Genomic DNA, 17,130 nt, shown 5'->3' with positions numbered 1-17,130 from the left:
CATTTTAAAAATTCTATAGGTAAATTATTTGATTCTGGTTCATATAAAACTGTAGAAAATGTTTTAAAGATTCTAAGTTGACTTAGAAGAATATGGCTTGTGACATACAGAGTAGCAGCCTCCCCTGGCATTTAGTATATTCTCAGGCAGGCAGTGGCTTTTCCCTCACTTTTTTCTGCTGATACTACTTTTTTCATGACTCTAACACATGGCTCTATATTTTGTTCAGTTCTGGCTTATTAGTTGGATCCCTTGTAGTAAAATCAAATAATTATATTTAAAAGAGAAATTTCTGAAAAGTAGATGAATGCAAATATACAAGTTCACTGAGCACTAGTAAAATCTTGCTACCCTTTGCTTTGTTGTGATAATAATCCAACTCTGGTTCTTTATAGAATAGTCATTAATACATTTATATGCACATTATATAGTCATTTTAGACACTATGTGCATTACACCACATAAATAGACATAGAACCCAGCTCCAGGTTCTAAGGATATTGTATATTATATGTTAGATATGCATATACATATATAAGAAAATACTGTAAGCCTAAAATTTGCTAGGAGTCTACTGCATGGACCACTTGGTTTGTGACTGACCTGTTCTTTCTCCTCAACTCACTGTTATTTAGTAGTCCAGTCTTAGCAAGAAACTTTAGTTGCTTGTATGAAATAAAATAATCTTTCATGATTATAGTGTATATAGTCTGTATAATACAGTATTTGCATAACTAGTATAGGAGTAAATATTCTTTCCAAGCTACTGTTTCTACTTTCCTTGATTGTTAAAAATGAAGTCATTTACTCTGCCTGTGAGTTTGCAGGAGGGTATGTGTGTATGTGTAAAGGTCAGGGACCACTCGAATGAGTTAGATCTCTTCTACCATGTGAATCCCAGGGACCAAGCTCTCCTGCTGAGCCTGCTGCTTACCAGGATTTGTTCTTTTGAATCCAATGGCTGTCCTAGTCCTTTCACTTTGTAACTCTCACCCTATATCTGTATGATAAACATAAAACATAGAATAAACACTAGTGATTCTTTGTTCTTATTAAGTTACTTTTTTGTATAATCTGCAATAGAGTAATTTCACTTGCCCTTTAAAATCCTTCTTTTTCTTGTCTTATTTAACTTTTCACCAACTCTAGTTTAGTGTTATAATGAAATAGTGATGGTACAAATCCTTGTATTGATTTTGACTTTAAGAGAAAATGATTTACCACTTACACTGATTTATCTTAGACCTGAGCATCAAAGTTAAAGATCTTTTACAAAAACACAGTGTTTACCACATATTAACATTATAGGGCTTTCACATTTGCATGGTGTTTACATACATATTACCTCGTTTCTTTGTGATAATCCTTCCTCAGTGGGTATTATCTACAGATAAAATATGCCCAGCCTTTAAATTGAGCCAACACTACTAGGAATGTATTAATTATTGTAGACATAGAACCAACTCCAGGCTCAAGGATATCATTGTCTGACCTTGTCATTGAGACATTTTCTGTGGCTCTAGTGCACCACGAACTGGTTTGGATCTTCACAGTAGAGGAGACTGCTAAACATTTTCTGTCAGGTTTTAATGGGCCTGTCAATTCCAGTTTCACCTCTTACATCTTTTTTCAGAATAGGAAGTAATTGAAATGGTTCAAAGCTTTGTCTGTTGTCATAAGTTTCTTTGGAGGGAGTTGTGATGAGAGTTTAATAGTAGAACTTAGAGATTTCTGCAAATAAAAATGTTTCTTTCTACCTATCCCTGTCTTTTCTATTCAATATCATATTTTCAGAATGTCCTTGAAGAGATACTAACTGTGCCTTTGAACCACATAGCTATTTTCTAATTACATACAACATATAAATATGACTTAGTTTCTGAGACAACTTGGTATGGTTTAAGCACAGGACATCAGGAGTTGTGGGTCAGGTTTTGATTTTCCCATAAAGTAATGACATGTCTTAGACTGGGAAAGAATAGGATAAAAACTTCAGAAAAACTTTTTGGGGGGTTAACTCTTCAGTAGAGATGTAGCCTCCCAATACATTCTTCTACTTCTTAATTGCTGTGATTCTAAAAGCTCTTTAAATTTTATTCTTTTAAATTATGAAGATAAATGTAGAATTTAACAGTCAGTTAACTAGCACTATGTCAGTTGCTAGTTCTCAGCATCAAAGGTATACTCTAGGATAAGGGCTTTCCCTGGCTTTTTGTGTGGTGTTTGTTGGTAGCACCACATGAAGTTTATGTAGACTGACTTTTAGATATAGGTCTATTTATAAGACTTAAGATCATCAGCCCATCAGAATAATCAGTTAAAACATTACTCACAACAGTATAGATTGAAGTGACTTTGGACATTCAACTTAATTTGTGCATACTGCTTTTTCTAATGTTTTGATTAGCACTAGTGCTTTCTGAAAAAGGAGCTACTGCTGGGAATTTAATGAAAGAAATTGAATGTATTACAGAGAGATCAATACTCTTGTTCATGTGGGTTAATAATTTGGTACTATAATGTATTGTGGAAAAATAAAAATAAATATAACCCCTATTATATTAAGTACTTCACATCAAAACACTATTGGATTTATTTTAAAAGCTAGAGCATTTAAGGTATTGGTTTTGATATTAACAAAACATACAGTTTTGAGAATACAAACAATACCAATTTTGAGTAAGATATGATATGATTAGCATTGTTTTCTAGGCTTGGAGAAGGTACTTATGGTTGAGAATGAATGACTTTTCACTGAGTTAATTATATTTTCAGTAGAACTTTCTAGCTATTTTACTACTTTTAATTAAAATCTCTTCTTTGGGGTGGCTGAATGAACCTTAATTCAAATGAAAGCATTTTTCAAACAGGTGATAATCTACTTTGTGTAGCTTCATGTCTTAAGGTTTTCATTTATGTGACAAAGTTCCTAGCAGAATAAAAGAAGAGAACATTCATTTTTGTATCAGAGTTTTCCGTCTCTGGTCAGCTGCTTCCATTTCTGTGAGCCTGAGAGGCAGTACACAATGGCCAAGCGTACTTAACAGCACAGCAGCTGCCTTATTTCAGACTGGATAGAGAGAAGACAGGCAGGAGGTGGTCAGTAGGATGAAGGACATGTTTCTGGTAATCTTCTCCTTCTATAATGCTGTAAGTGCTGAACATGTCAGCCTGTGGCGATCACTTCATACTCAAACTACAGCACCACATTTGCCCAAGCAACCCCTAGTAGTCTCATTCTTTAACCAACCAGATACAAAGACATGGGACCCATTTGGTTTGGAGGAAGGTGCTCTTGGATCAAAGCGGGCCAAAAGAATTTAATTCAGAATATGTTACTCTACTTGGGTTCATAGCTTGTGCCCAAGCCAGATTCAACCACACATCCTCAACAAGTCAATAAAGAGTCAACTATTATTGGAAAGCAGATAAAGGAAAATTATTCTTATGACTATTCTGGGAAAAAGGACAAATTAGCAAACCTCCCAAGTCTGTCTTGATGGGAAGTGGTCTTGAAGTAAAGTTGAAGTTTAATAGAGAACTAAAGGTATGACGGTTATGACTATCTAACCAGTCCTGGTTAAGGTGTGGTTCTGCTCCCCACTGACCAGATATCCTTTTGTGGGCTTTAGCTTCATCATATAAAGTGGCCTAACAGGTTGTTAGGACTGTGTGAAGTCTCTTTCCAGGAGATAAGTTCCCCCATCTGGGTGGACCCTTTTCCTTCTCCCAGTATGTGATTCCTAAGAAAGTCTCTGTATTGGGGGTGGGAGTGGGCATTGGTCCAGTAATCTGATCGAGGGACACAATTGTCCCTTGTAAGTATCTGTGTTTCTGCCAGGCAAGTTACGAGTAGTCCCTTGGAGGATCACAAACCCCTGGGAGAATAAAGCAGCCTTTTAAATTCTGTACAGGTTATCTGTCTTCCTCTTGAGTTCAGGTGAGTGTCTTTGAATTAGGATATTATTTCTGAGGTGAATCTAAATATTGGCTACAGAGGAGTCCTTTGAACCCCTGGGGCTACCTGCTTTGCCAGCACATCTTTAAAAAGCACTCTATTAAGTGTTTTCAGTAGACCCTGAGGGGCAGCAGTGTATTCTCAAAGTAAATTAACTTTTCTAAGGAAAATGAATTCTTTCAAGTCTTCTTTCTTAATGTTGAGCAACACAGTAGAAACTCATGAAGTCTTATGGTTTATAAAGCACTTCTGAAATCTTATTTGACACCTATTGTTATCATAAGGAAATAGAATTTCCAGAATTTCACAATGATAACCAGGAAAGTTAAATGAATCCTAAAAGTATATAGCCCACTACATAGCCAGGGTTAGCAGTCAGTTTAAAATTATGTAGTATTACTTTGATTATATATGTTTAGTGAAAAATACTTATGAAAAAACTCCAATATGTTAGGGAATATGTCAGGCCCACTTATAAACATATTATGCATGTCATCAAATACTAGGTTAACCTCCTCAGGAAGGCCGTGTATTGACACTTATCATACAGATAGGAAGGACATCAACTATCTAGATGCCCTAGCTGACCCCAGAAGCCATGTTCTTTATATCCTGAGAGTTTTCTTAGTGTTGCAAGTGAACCTTAGCTTAAACGTCATAAATGAAAGCTGGAAGACTGTAAAATGATATTCAAATGCAAAGAAAAATGCACGTATACAAATTTCTTTTGAAATCTAACAAGGAAAAGGTCAACTTAGTGAAGCTGGCATTGTGGAGAGAGAATGAATGATTTGCAGTGCTCTTGTGAGTGCCCGATGACATTTAAGACTTTTCCCAAGTGCACGGTCCTAGAAGAGCTTTTCTTGAAATAGCTGTCTAGTTTCTGTGCAGCTCATACAGCGTCTTTCACCTGAATCGCTTGTTGAGCCATCACGTAGCTACTGGAGGCCCATGCAGGGCTGTGGATGTGCAATAGAGGATTGTATGTGATCAAGTTTTAGAAGACAATGTTGCTGTTTGTTGAGCAAAGTAAGATTTTTTCCCTAAAAGAGAATGAGATTAAAGAAAGTCCTGCAAAGATAAAGTGCATTCGTGCTTCCTGTTCAGATTATTATTTTTCTCTCAATTCAGAACTCTTCCTGTGCTAGGCTGAAATGGTGTAAATGTCCTGGACAGCAAATTTAGAGTGAATTCTGTCTGGTACAGAATTACAGGGTTTGTATCCTGCTTACTAATTGTACACAGTTGCCAGTATCTTTATAACTCTGCAGCCTCCTCCTTACTTAGACCTCTTCCTGCCTTTTCTCTTAGGAAGAATGAATCTGAATTGCTCTCCTCCTCCTCCCCATCTGTCGGGATCTGAGTAGCCCATCTCTTCCGCAAAAGTTGTCCTACCCACTCTACCCACAGTGACATACAGATTAACCCAAAGCTGGCACTCTTATGTGTTACATGCACACTCAAGCCAGTGAAGTCAGATTGCCTTAGGGATTTTATTGTGATATTTCATACTCCTTTCTTGGTTTTTAAGAAAAAATAGTTTCTTGAATACATTGAAAGAGGGTAGCTGGATGGGCAGTAACTAGAGTACTGCAGCCTGTCATTTCATATAAAAGACAAGAAGTTGCTCTAGAATGATGCTACTATGCTCATGTATGTCACTGTAGTATTCATGTTGCCACTGTAGTATTTATATATACCCCAAAACATCATGCCATAAAACTCAAATAGACATGATATAATTCTAGTGTGTGAATGCACTGCATATGAGTGTTCCTGTATATACAAGTGCACATATATGCGTGGGTAGGTGTGTGTACATGTTTGTGCACATGACCGTGAAGACCTGAGGATACCCTCTGGTGTCATACTCAGGAATGCTATCCATGTCTTTCAAGACAGTCTCTATTGAGATCATCAGTTAGGCTAGACTGGTTTCCAGCAAGCCTCAGGGATCCTCCTTTGTCTGCCTCCCCAGTACTGGGATTACAAGCAGTGCACTGCCATGACTGAGATTCTTAAATGGATCTAGGGGCTTGAACTCAGGTCCTTGTGCTACAAAGCAAGCCATCTTCCAAGTTCCACAATAAAATTAACCTCAAAGTTTTTCCAGTGAGGCCGGGTAAGGTAGTATCTGCCTGGAATCCTTTTCCTTGGGAGGCTTGGTAGGAGGATTGAGTTAAGTGCCAGTTGTACATAAAAAATCCCATTCCAGACTTTCCAAAGCACTTTCTCAAAACACACAAAGTAAAACAAAGCAAAACATTATTCTTTAGGCTTAAGATTATTGTAGATGATAATTGAACACAGTGTTTCTCCATTGGGGGCGGTCTTTGTGGCAAAATGTTATCTTGGGTATATTCCATTTCCTTGTTTGGTCACTCTGAGCACTAATCATCTTTTGTCAATAATGTTAGCTTTACATACTTGAGCTGATGAAACAGATTGTGTATTTCATATCCTGTGAGAAGCCTGTCAGCAAGAAAGGGCTTAATATTTAAGAAAGATATTAGGAAAATGGGGATTGTTGGAGCATATTGGACGAGACATTAGGACACACTATAATTCTACCTGCATGGAAGAAAAATCATTTGATGACATATTTTGATTTACTCTGTACTTCTAAGGAAAGGCTATCAAAGGGTGATATCTGAGGTTTGCCTCTGCCATCACATCCTTCCATCGGCTTTCCTAGCATAGTGTGCAGTGGCAGTGGCAGAGCTACTAAAGGGTCCTTAGTGCTCCTGGCCCCTCCTCTGGGAAGCACTTCATATTCCAAAAGTCTTTGCAGGTTAAACTCCTTAAATGCCAGACTCTTGATTTTTGTTTGTTTGTTTGTTTGTTTGTTTGTAGAGATTGCCTGAGTGCTGTTCCCCTGTAATATATCCATTACCAAGTCAGAGTCCAAGGTCATAACATAAGTGCAGTGAACAATTTCCAATAATCATGTAACAGCTTATTTTGTGGGGGTGGTTAAAAATGTTAAAGATGTGGTAATCTAGGTTTGTATTTATTTTCTTTTATTTCATTTTATTTTTGCATTTACTGCTTATAAAGGAGTTGGGATCGTTTTAAATTATTGCCAAGGGCTTTTTAAAAACTGTTATAAAAAGAAGCCTATGTCTAGGAATTGTGCCAGCTATGTTAGATAAGAAAGTTGCTTTGTTAGTGAATATTTGTGAATACATCTAGTTTAGTTCAGAGTATTTCATATCAGTGAACCTATTTTTAGAGTTTATATTCATACTCTTCTTACCAACATATAGGACAAAGTTAACCTTTTTAGGTAACTTTTTATTATGTTTGTTCAATAAAATACTATGGAATTTATATATACATGTACCTAGGTTTATTTATATGTGTATAGATATTACTTAACATTCTCAAACTTACAGGAGAGTTGCATGGTCAGAATTTTGTTTCACTAATTATTTTGAATGTGATTTATCAGCATGATACCTCTTTGCCCCAGATACCTTTCTTAGAAGCAAGGGCATTGTCCCACATAGTCATTGTCCCAACTCCTAGTCGATCACATAGCACTGAAGCATTGCAGCTATTGAGCACTAGACAGCACCCATGTTTACTGATGGTCGGGTTAGTGGATGTGGTGTATAGAAAAAAAAATAGAGTTTATTTCCTGAGGTTGCCTGTTTCCATTCTTTCTTCTGGCCCTCAGGGCTTCAGTCCTTTTCCCTTACCCAATACCAGATCAGGTTCCCTTCTCCCTGCATGTGATAGCTTTCTTCTCTCTCCCAAGTGAGACTTAAGCATCTTCACTTGGGCACTTTAGCTTGCTCACCATTTTGAGCTTTGTGGACTGTATCTTGGATATTCTGTAGGTTTTTTTTTTTTTGGTTAATATCCACTTATTAGTGAGTACATACCATGCATGTCCTTTTGGGTCTGAGTTACCTCACTCAGGATGATATTTTCTAGTTCCTTCCATTTGCCTGCAAAACTCAGGATGTCCTTGTTCTTATAGCTGAGTAGTATTCCACTGTGTAAATGAACCACATTTTCTGTATCCATTCTTCTGTCATGGACATGTAGGTTGTTTCCAGCTTCTGGCTATCACAAATAAGGTGGCCACTATGAACATAGTGGAACACATGCCCCTGTGGCATGGTGGGGCATCTTTTGGGTATATCCCCAAGAGTGGTATAGCTGAGTCTTCAGGTAGATCTATTTCCAATTTTCTGAGGAACTCCAGATTGATTTCCAGAGTGGTTGTACCAGTTTGCATTCCCACCAGCAATGGAGGAGTGTTCCTCTTTTTCCATATCCTCTCCAACATGTGTTGTCACCTGAGGTTTTAATCGTAACCATTCTGATTGGTGTTAGGTGGAATATCAGGGTCATTTTGATTTGCATTTCTCTGATCACTAAGGACTTTGAACATTTCTTTAGGTGCTTCTCAGCCATTCAAGATTCTTCAGTTGTGAATTCTTGGTTTAGTTCTATACCCCATTTTTTGATTGGGTTGTTTGGAGTTTTTTTATTGGTGATTAATTTCTTGAGTTCTTTATATAATTTGGATATTAGCCCTCTATCAGATGTAGGGTTAGATGACAGGTTTTATTTAATTCTCACCGACTCTTGATTTTTATCAGGTCTAGATCACTGTTTTCTTAACTCTCTTGGTGTTACAATTTTTAAAAGTTATAGACCAGATGCTTCTTGAGATCGCCCTCCAATCCAACCTCTTCTGATGCACTCGCATGGTATATTTGAGTTAGACATCTTTGACAAGAATCATACAGAAGAGATCATTTGTATCTATTTCTTCTTAAGTTCTGTACAGTTTCACTTTTCCCATCTTTGGGTGATCTTCACTTTGACTAGATATATAAGCTTTTGTCTATCCGGCTTATCCATTATGAAGTGCTTTTCTTTAATTCTTTATAGTTAATCAGTATTTTGTTGAGATTTTTTTGGCTATATAAATTCACCATTTTGAATTATAGTTTTGATACATTCACTCATTTATTTATTGTCATAGACATGTGCCTAAGGATTATTTCTTTCAAAATAATATTTTTGTTAACTTTAATAATTTCATATATGTATTCACTATATTTCATTCATATCTTCTCTCTATTGTTCTCTCTGACTCTTCCAAGACATGCCTGTATTCCACCCTTCCCAACTTTTGTTCAACTCCCCTCTTTTTAAAACAACCCACCAATTTATTAGGGTCCTTTTGCTAGGTCTAATTGATTGGATCCTTACTGTATTCATTCTGTTATATTTTATGTTCTGTCACTATTGTTGCTCATTTTGGTGCTCAAATTATCTTCAAATTAGCCAGTGAGATATCTTTAAGCAGGTTTCGATATTCCTTTGGCAAATTTTCTAACTTTGTGAGCATGGTCTTCCATTACTGCTCAGAATTATGTTCTATGCTTATTTCTTATTTCTTTGCTTAGCTTAAGCTTATCCAGTTTTCCAGAACACTCAGTTCCTTTAATCAAAATGGTAAGAAACCAAGATTTGGATATGAAGAGTGATGACTGTTCTTGGGCGTCATTGCTTGAAAGTCCTCTCAATGGATGAAACTAGGGGATATATGTGTGTACACATAGATATATATGTACATGTGTACTTGTAAGTATGCCTTTTAACATATTTTTATTTATTATTGAAAGAACTCATATAGCAAAATTCAGTACAATTCAGTGGGTTTCAGTATAATCTCTGCTATTGAATTTGAAGCAGATTCATCAGTTTAAGAAAGCCTATCCTCATTAGAAATCACTTCCCATCACCTCTGGCAGACTTTAATGTGTCTGTACTCATTAGGCTCATGGTGTTCTTTGTAGTAGGATGTCTGACTGGGATCTTTGGTGAACTAACCGCATCAGTCTTTTATCAGATCTGCTACTGAGATCTCTCCTTGCTGCTTGGCTGATAGAACTGAGAGTTTCTTCAGTTCTTGGATCTAGTCATTATGCCATTCTTTATCAAGAGACAGATGAGGCATTTAGATTATCTTCCATTTTCTCAACCCACCAGTGGTAAACTCTGGCATGCCTTCACTCTCTGTTTATGTAGAATGTCACAATACTGCAGAAGTGAGAGCTTTGGAGCCTTCTCTGCTCTTGTCTGTGCAGGTGGGAAGGAAACCTTCCTAACTTTTGTGGATCTCTCTTTCCCAAGACTTTCCTTTAATTAGAGCTTTATGGTTGATATGTACTTTGCCTCATTTTTACCCATCAGCCCCAATAGTCAAATACTTCAGGAAGAAGACTTCTTACATTGGGTGAGCCTTGTACGTAGAGTACTGCTGGGAACCAGAAGATAAAATCTGACCCTCTGTGATGGGGCTCTGGGAAAAACTGTATAGGAGCTCTCACCTGGCTTTGTCCCTGGAGAGTTGGTTGTCTCTCCAGTTGTAGGTTGTTGGTTTTCAGAGTTATTCAAGGGTTAAGGTACTATACTTTGCAGGCAATTCAAATTTCAGCTGTTCTTTTTTTTCTTTTTTCTTTTTTTTTTTTTTTTTTGGTTTTTTCGAGACAGGGTTTCTCTGTATAGCCCTGGCTGTCCTGGAGCTCACTTTGTAGACCAGGCTGGCCTCGAACTCAGAAATCCGCCTGCCTCTGCCTCCCGAGTGCTGGGATTAAAGGCGTGCGCCACCACGCCCGGCGGTCAGCTGTTTTTCTAGAATAGTTATTTCCCTGCTTCTGTAAGCCTTCACTAACTTTTTAGACTTCTGAAAGTGTTGATTAGACAATTTTCTCCTGCTAGGGAAGAACAAACTTGGAGTTCCTTGTTCTACCTTCCAAAACCTGCCATGGCCGTGCTTGATTCTAAGTCCAGCTGTGTGTATTGGAAAGCTACAGACTCACAGCAGTATTGTAGATTCCAATTCTTCCTTCTTTCTGCACAGCAGACTGCACATGACTGCTTTCCAAGCTCCACATACTCAGTCCATCAAGAAATCGTAATCACTTACTAGCTGTTTCTCACCAGCTTTACTCATGTTATCCTGGTTTACATTAACATCATCTCTTCCCCAGTCTTCTGCTTGCAGTAGCTTTTTATTTTACTCAGTGTACTAACAAAAAAAAAAAAATACTTTCAGAGGTTTACCAAGCTGTGAAGTCATAGCTGAACATTCTTTCAACCATTGTGAACTGACTACATGTTCAGACAAGCTCATACCCAGAGCCTTTGTGCTAAACTGACTTTCCCTTTACCAAGAACACCTCCTACCATATTTACACAGCTGATTCTTTAGCCTCCCTCCATTCTCTGCTCAAAGTTACTTCTTCATGGTGGTATGACAAGCCTGTGTAGTATAGCCACTATTAACAATTGAATCCCTTCTGTGTCCCCTTCGTAAGTCAAAGGCTACATCCATAAGTCTCACCAACATGACTCCTTAAACATTAGCTGAATTGAAAAACAACAATAAACATACTAAAGTGGACAGAGGTAAGCCCATGAGTTCTCAGCCTTACACAAAGAACTACAGGCAACTAAGGGATGTTGAGAGTTGGAGGCAGTAACTACCTCACAGATTGGTTATCTAGTACCAATAACAAGGTCATCCCTGAAAACATAGATATAAGCAATATATAGACTGATCAGGTTATATTTAGGAATATGTTTGTATATACATATATTCTTATAGCAACAATTAATTAGAAAAGAGGCCATAAATTCAAGAGGAAATGGAAAGGAGGGGAAATGACATAGTTATAATCTCAAAAATAAAAGAAAAACAATCTAAAACATTAAGTTTCTTTTTGGTCCATTTCTCTTTTATTTTTCACTATTATACATACTACTTTCAAACATTATATAAATTAGTATGACTGTTGTCATCTTTTCGTGCTAAGAAACTAAGCTTCAGTAGAGTAGTTAATTTGTCCATTTTGCTCATTGTCTCTACTTGTCTTCCATATTTTGCCTCAGTGCAAAGGAAGCTAAGTAGTTCTGGTAAATGGCAGAGCTAGAACCTGACATGCTTTGCATTCAGAGCCAATGATGGAAAGCTTCTAAGTAAACTTTGGAACCGAAGTCTAAGAGTACTGTACTAGCAAATTTCTGTTCTAGGTGATGGAGACTACTTTGAGGTTGTCATAACTATATTGTTTTTATTGGAAAACACATGGTGAATTGATAAGAAAAATTATAATTAAACTTTTATAAAATGATATGTTCATTGTGGACTGATTGTTCTAAGTACTGAGTGAATATGGAAACATAATTAATTGATAGTGATTCTAAAAGCTTAGGGGTAACACTATGAGGGATATTAGGTACTGAAAATTTTTAATTGGAATATTCATGTAGAAACAAATTTCAAGTGTGACACTATAGACTGGGCATAGACTTATGCTAATGTTTGTTGTGCATGGGTTTCTCAGTATTTGCCATTTTCCTAAAACTAATGGTTAATGATTATGATCAGTAACAGTTTTGCTTTTATTTAAGAACTCTTTGAATTTACTTTTTGTAGGCTAGTAGCTCAGATAAACTATTTTTTTGTTTTTTTAATTTTTATTAGATATTCTCTTCATTTACATTTCAAAGGCTATCCCGAAAGTCCCATAACTCCCCCACACCCTGCTCCCCTACCCACCCACTTCTGATTCTTGGCCCTGGCGTTCCCCTGTACTGGGGCATATAAAGTTTGCAAGACTAAGGGGCCTCTCTTCCCACAGATGGCCGAGTAGGCCATCTTCTGCTACATATGCAGCTAGAGACACAAGCTCTGGGGGTACTGGTTAGTTCATATTGTTGTTCCCCCTTCAGCTCCTTGAATGTGTATTTCTACATAAAAATATGTACACACACATATACACATACATATATACACAATAAGTCATTTTTATAGGTTCTGTACTTATATTTCATCTTTTTTTTTTTTTTTTTTTTGGTTTTTTTTTGGTTTTTCGAGACAGGGTTTCTCTGTGTAGCCCTGGCTGTCTTGGAACTCACTTTGTAGACCAGGCTGGCCTCGAACTCAGAAATCCGCCTGCCTCTGCCTCCCGAGTGCTGGGATTAAAGGCGTGCGCCACCACGCCCGGCTTATTTCATCTTACGTAGTAAAATTTATTGCAACCTCAAAAGCAGCACTAATACAAAATTACATTTTGTTTGTTGTTATTGTTTGTTCATTTGTTCCAAGCATTCATAGAGAATTTTGAATTGTTTGATGCTTAGCTCTCACTGTAAACAAGCATCACAATATATTTATTGCTATAGGTTTTCTTTTCTCTTGGTGATTTGGTGTGTACCATGACTCTCAAGTGCAGCACTAAAGTACTGGCTAATGCTGCTAGCTGCTGAGAAGTTGTGATATATCTGTGATTTTATATATATATATATATATATATATATATATATATATATATATATATACACCTCATTGATGCATGAGTTTGTTAAATAATAAAGAGTCTATAGTATGTGTTAAATCTGTTGCCTTAAGAATTACATTTACAATGTAGTTATGCTAGTGATTGATTGCTGAAAATGTTGCAGCCAAAGGTACATAGGAGCCAGACCCTTTCTAACCTGAAGAAAATAATTCAGAATTGTAGGTCTAGTGTCTTGATAACTTCATAGAACATAGGTATGGTGAAGACAACAAAATGACTCTGTGTGTGTGTGTGTGTGTGTGTGTGTGTTTAAACTCCAGTGAAAACTACTTTGTGTCTTTTATATATTTGTATTCTGGAGGTGATACCCAAGTTAAAATACAAACTATTGAATGGTTACTGATGAGTACTTTTTAAATATTTAAATTAAAATTTAAAATTATGAAACATTTCAAACATGTTTAATTTGTATTTATGATTTTAAAAGTAAATAATATTTTTTACTTAAAAATTAGGAGAAATATTGCCAGTATTTTTCATTAACCCCATTTCTCCTTTGGGTTAAGTCTTCTCCTATACAAGTGAACCACCCTGGAACTTTGTGATTATTATTCCTCTACATTTCCTAGCTGTAGTCATATAAAGAATTAGTTTTTTGAGTATTTTCTGAGTGTGTATCAAATATAAAAAGTTGTGCTTGAGAGTTAAGTTTTATTATCATCTCCTGAATTTGGCTATGCAGGTCAACACATCTTCAGACCTAGAGATCCACAATGTAAATACAGATAACAGCAAAGACCCTATGCTCTGGAATGAGACACTTAAGTGTGAGATGTGCCTTTTTCTTTCTTTGTAATTAAAAGCACCCAGGAAAATAGTTTTATTACATATTTATATAAGCCAAGAAAAGAACATTTGAATTTTTAATTTTCAACTGTTTATGTATATCTTTTTGTATTCCCTTATCTCCTTAGGATGAAAGTATTTTAATAAAATGGTATGTCATAGGCTTGTTTTCATTGTCAGGCCAAGGGATTTAGGGACTTAACACTTAAGGGACAAAGAGCCAGTCCCTTATTTTTTGTTAGTGATCTTTCTCTCTTAATATAATAAAATGTTGTAACCTTCTAAATAGAATTTTATAGGTAGACAATGGTGGCACACACCTTTAATTCCAGCACTCAGAAGGCAGAGGCAGATGGATCTTTGAGTTTAAGGCCAGTCTGATCTACAGAGCGACTTCCAGTACAGCCAGGAATACACAGAGAAACCCTGTCTCAAGATACAAAACAAAAATTTATGTCTTATAAGCTAAACAAAAAATACTGAGTTATAAAGTATAATCATAGTAACATATATTTCTAAATAATAAAAACAAAATTTTAGGCACAAAATTAGGCTACTTTATTATTTTTGGTACTGGCATGAATTGGATGCCTCTACTATTTACCCACCTACTTAGGAAACTTTCAAGTGTGCAGATCATGTTTTAACAATTTTGCAGAAATACCAAGGAGATGTAGTTATCCTAGGAATGAGAATTTGTGGTAATATGGAAGATAGTGACTTCACTGTGCTTTTAGAAAGGATGAGTCCCTGCTAAAGCCCCTTTGTCCTTCCTTCCCTCCCTCTCTCCTCTTGTCCCTCCTCCTTCCTCCATATTGGAGAGTGGCCCTAGGACCTTGTTTCATGCAAGGCAGACATTCTACCATTAAATGTTGGTTGACATCTGAAAGACTGGACATATGATGTCAAATGATAACAGTGTCTTATACTTCTTTACTAGTTAGGTTTGTACAAAATAGGATGTATAGATTGGTTTTATTTTATTTTAATACCAAACAAGAAGAAGTTGGACAGCTTTACCCTACTCTTCTTCATCTATTAGTGAAAAGGTTGCCACATTGATCCTATTTTTAAGCGTTTTCTTTTCATTTTTCTCTCTGAGGTTATGAGAATCCAGATACAAGAGTATATCTGACATTATGAGTTACTTTTTAAAATTATAAATATGTTGTATAATATAGTTCAGTTAATGTCTAGTGGAGATTTTAGACTATAGAGGCACAAGGAGCATTTTGGAGGGTTGATCGTCAGTGCTCTGTAATGATAGCAATGCACAATGCCCCAGTTCAAACATTCTGAAAATCAAATGTATGTATATGCTTACCTGACTGTATTATACACAGAAAAAGAATTACAAGGGTAGGCAGTAGGCCAGTGCAGAATGCTTGCCAAGGCATGGAGCAGGCCCTGGGGGCCATCCTCAGTACTGGAAAAAAGTACAAAAAAATATTTAATAACCAATGCTCTAGGCAGGAAGTCTTCATATACACAGTTGAATGGAAATCCTCTCAGATAAAGTATGCACATGGGCTTGGTGCTTGCCTAGCTCTGGGATTCTTGGCTTTTATAAATATGGCAGCACCTAAACTTTTTTCAATTTCAGGAAGCACGAACCCACAAAGCCTGTTTTCATACTTCCCTTGACGTCATTTCAACTTTGACATATAATATGATTATCCCTCAAAATCTAAAACATTAGCTATCTGGATTTTCACAGAAGGTCTTTCTAATTTATCTTCCATTTTTAATAAACATTCTGCCTTTGCTGACTCAAACTCCCAAAAACTGCTATATGGTCTTCAAGTGTTTAAACTACTAGTTAGAAATTATTAAGGGAACAACTTTATTTCTTTTCCTCTGAAGACAAACAGACTCATGTCAAACTAAATGGTACATTTGTTCCTTCTCAAGAGAGTGCTGTATCTCCTGAGTGGACTCTTGCCAGTTTTCACCTGGCATGGTTAAAATGAAGGGAATGGTATGGAATAGCCAAAGAGCCTGCAGTAGTGGGTGCATGTTCTCAGCCTGATGTACCTTTGGACATTCTGCAAAATGTGCAGGGCAATTTTAAATGCGTCTGCCTTGTCTAGCAATAGACATAACAAGAGCCATTTTTACTCAGCAGCATTTAGAAAATGGGAGAGCATTTAAAGATCATTAAAGGCTTACAGCAGGTATATACAACCTTTTAACATGGCAAAGCAATGCCATCTGTAAGCTCACATTTTATAAACTCACACCTGAAAAAAAATCACTAATGGTTATAGTTTTGTGTTGGGCCATAGTGTTAGTGGCTCTTGGCAACTGTCAACAAGTTGGATACCTTGTTTGGAGGTTTTAGTTGTTAATTGACTTTGTTTATTAGAATGATGAATTCATACTAGAGTTTTGAGAAGCTTTGATTTTTTTCTATTGTAGTGCCCTGGAACTCTCATATCAGCCTTGTAATCCCCCACCATTTACCCAGGGTTCTCATGGTTCATGTACCTTGGCTAAAGTAATAATTTAGGTATCTGAGTGTCTGTTTATTTCATATCCTGAGGAGGAGCCTGTGATACTGGAACATGTAGGGCTGCTTTGGAAAAGGTATCTTAGAGGAGTTCTGATGCACAGATATGGATCCAAATGGAAACATCAGTGTAAATGTGACAGAAGGTCAGAGATAGGGCAAGCAGGCACCTGATGGCAGCCAACATGTAAGCTAAATTTATGAGTCTTCTTAATATGACTTTTTCATTATCTTTCTCTAGGCCTACTCGGTGTTCGATGAAGACATTGGGTACTGTCAAGGACAGTCTTTTCTTGCTGCTGTACTACTGTTGCATGTAAGTAGTTTTCCATGTTCTAAATAGCATAGTGGTACTGAGGGTTATTTCTACAGGGTTTTGATATTCCTGCTGATTTCCCACTTTAGGAAGCTTATATATAGCATATCTCTTTAAATTATACCTTGGGTGATAAATTACATCTGTTTCCAAGACACAACAGTATGTC

At 36.7% G+C, this 17,130-nt stretch overlaps 1 protein-coding gene across 2 annotated transcripts in view; it reads left to right on the top strand.

The window, feature by feature from the left end:
• Positions 1 to 17,130, top strand: part of Rabgap1l (RAB GTPase activating protein 1 like) — a 587,625-nt gene that overhangs the window by 347,697 nt on the left and 222,798 nt on the right. For both annotated transcript variants that reach the window (XM_021173796.3, XM_085842452.1), the window contains one exon: positions 16,887 to 16,961. In XM_021173796.3, coding sequence (XP_021029455.1) covers positions 16,887 to 16,961 — 75 coding nt within the window. The remainder of the gene's footprint in view (positions 1 to 16,886; positions 16,962 to 17,130) is intronic.

The sequence above is a fragment of the Mus caroli genome, unplaced genomic scaffold, assembly GCF_978045245.1.
Source record: "Mus caroli unplaced genomic scaffold, Mus_caroli_1 scaffold_1, whole genome shotgun sequence".
Classification (NCBI taxonomy): Eukaryota; Metazoa; Chordata; class Mammalia; order Rodentia; family Muridae; genus Mus; species Mus caroli.
This window is presented reverse-complemented; position numbering and strand designations above follow the sequence as displayed.